This window comes from Protomyctophum parallelum (genome assembly GCF_964188405.1).
Source record: "Protomyctophum parallelum genome assembly, chromosome: 5".
Taxonomy (NCBI): Eukaryota; Metazoa; Chordata; class Actinopteri; order Myctophiformes; family Myctophidae; genus Protomyctophum; species Protomyctophum parallelum.
Window position 1 is genome coordinate 11,927,631 of NC_139702.1, and position 1,271 is coordinate 11,928,901.

Genomic DNA, 1,271 nt, shown 5'->3' on the forward strand with positions numbered 1-1,271 from the left:
CATGCAGGGCGAAATATTCATTCATTTAATTCCCACCCTGTTGAAGACCAGTTGTGGTCGAAACATAATTGCCACTTGCCTTTTAATTTAATAAATCCCCCTTTTACCTTTGAGTGCCCGGATCGTCTCCCATTTGATCCACGTGAGTGAGCACCGTTTTACATTTATTTACTAGTCACGTTTGATTTTGTATCTCCGGTGAGCACCTGGTTATTCCTGTTTTTGAGTTGTGCAACCACTCCAAGGAACAGCAATGTCCGTGTTCACCTACGTGTTGTTCACCTATGTGTTCACCTATGTGACATTAATGAGCACCAGTATGACTATGAGTACCAGTAGGGGCGCTGTTGTGCCAGAAACAGAGAGAGAGAGATAGTATTAGTGCTGCACTGTTGCCTGCTAATGAGAGAGAGAGAGAGAGAGAGAGAGGACTTGCACCACTCAGTTCACACAGGTGTGATTTGTTTTTACGAAAGTAAATAAACATGTTTATCTCTTTTCATCGTGTCTGTCTTTTTGCCCCCATCGTATAATACTGTGAAATCCATATGTCGTCACCCCATTAACTCACAAAAACCTTCCATCTATCTCCCTTCTGGTCCTGAATCACCCCCGGCTCGTCTCCCCTCCTCTCTCTCCTCTATAAATCTCCCCCCTCTCCTTCACCTCCTCCGCCGTGCCACTCTTTACCTTCCACTCCTTCTACGCTTCACTCCCCCCCCCCCCCCCCCCCATGCATGTGTCACCGTCCCACAGGTGGAGGATGATTGGAAGTACGTGGCCATGGTTATCGACAGAATCTTCCTGTGGGTGTTTGTGACGGTGTGCATCCTCGGAACGTTGGGCCTCTTCCTCCAGCCTCTGATTGGCTTCTTCTCATAGCCGCAATTTCCCCCAAAAAAGAAAAAACGAACAATCGGGGCTCACTATACCGCCCCACTAATCCTGTGATCCTGTGATCCAATCGTGCGATAGTCACGAACTCTCCTGTCCTCATATTGACCAACAGGGTTTCTCACGTTCTCGTCCGATAAAGCCCAAAACCACAGCGAAGGGTCGGGTCGGGACAAAACGTTTTTTTTAAGTCAACCACACCAATGCAACTCGTTGCAAGGCGTTGCATTTGTGTGGTTGACATTTAAAAAAAAAGTTTTGTCCCTAAACGAACCCTTTGGTGTGGTTTGGGCTTAAAGCACGATTTTTATGTATAGGTTTTGTTCGTGTCTTTCGCTAACGCATACAAAATAAAATATATATCTATCGGCCGTACA

The 1,271-nt window shown here is 46.3% G+C and overlaps 1 protein-coding gene across 1 annotated transcript in view; it reads left to right on the forward strand.

Annotated features, from left to right (window-relative positions):
- LOC310858194 (neuronal acetylcholine receptor subunit alpha-3-like) overlaps positions 1-882 on the forward strand; it is a gene marked incomplete at both ends in the record, with an annotated part of 17,757 nt that extends 16,875 nt beyond the window's left edge. Inside the window, one exon of the mRNA XM_083764299.1 lies at positions 757-882. Within this exon, the coding sequence (XP_083620425.1) occupies positions 757-882 (126 nt within the window). The remainder of the gene's footprint in view (positions 1-756) is intronic.
- Between the last annotated feature and the right edge of the window lie 389 nt (positions 883-1,271).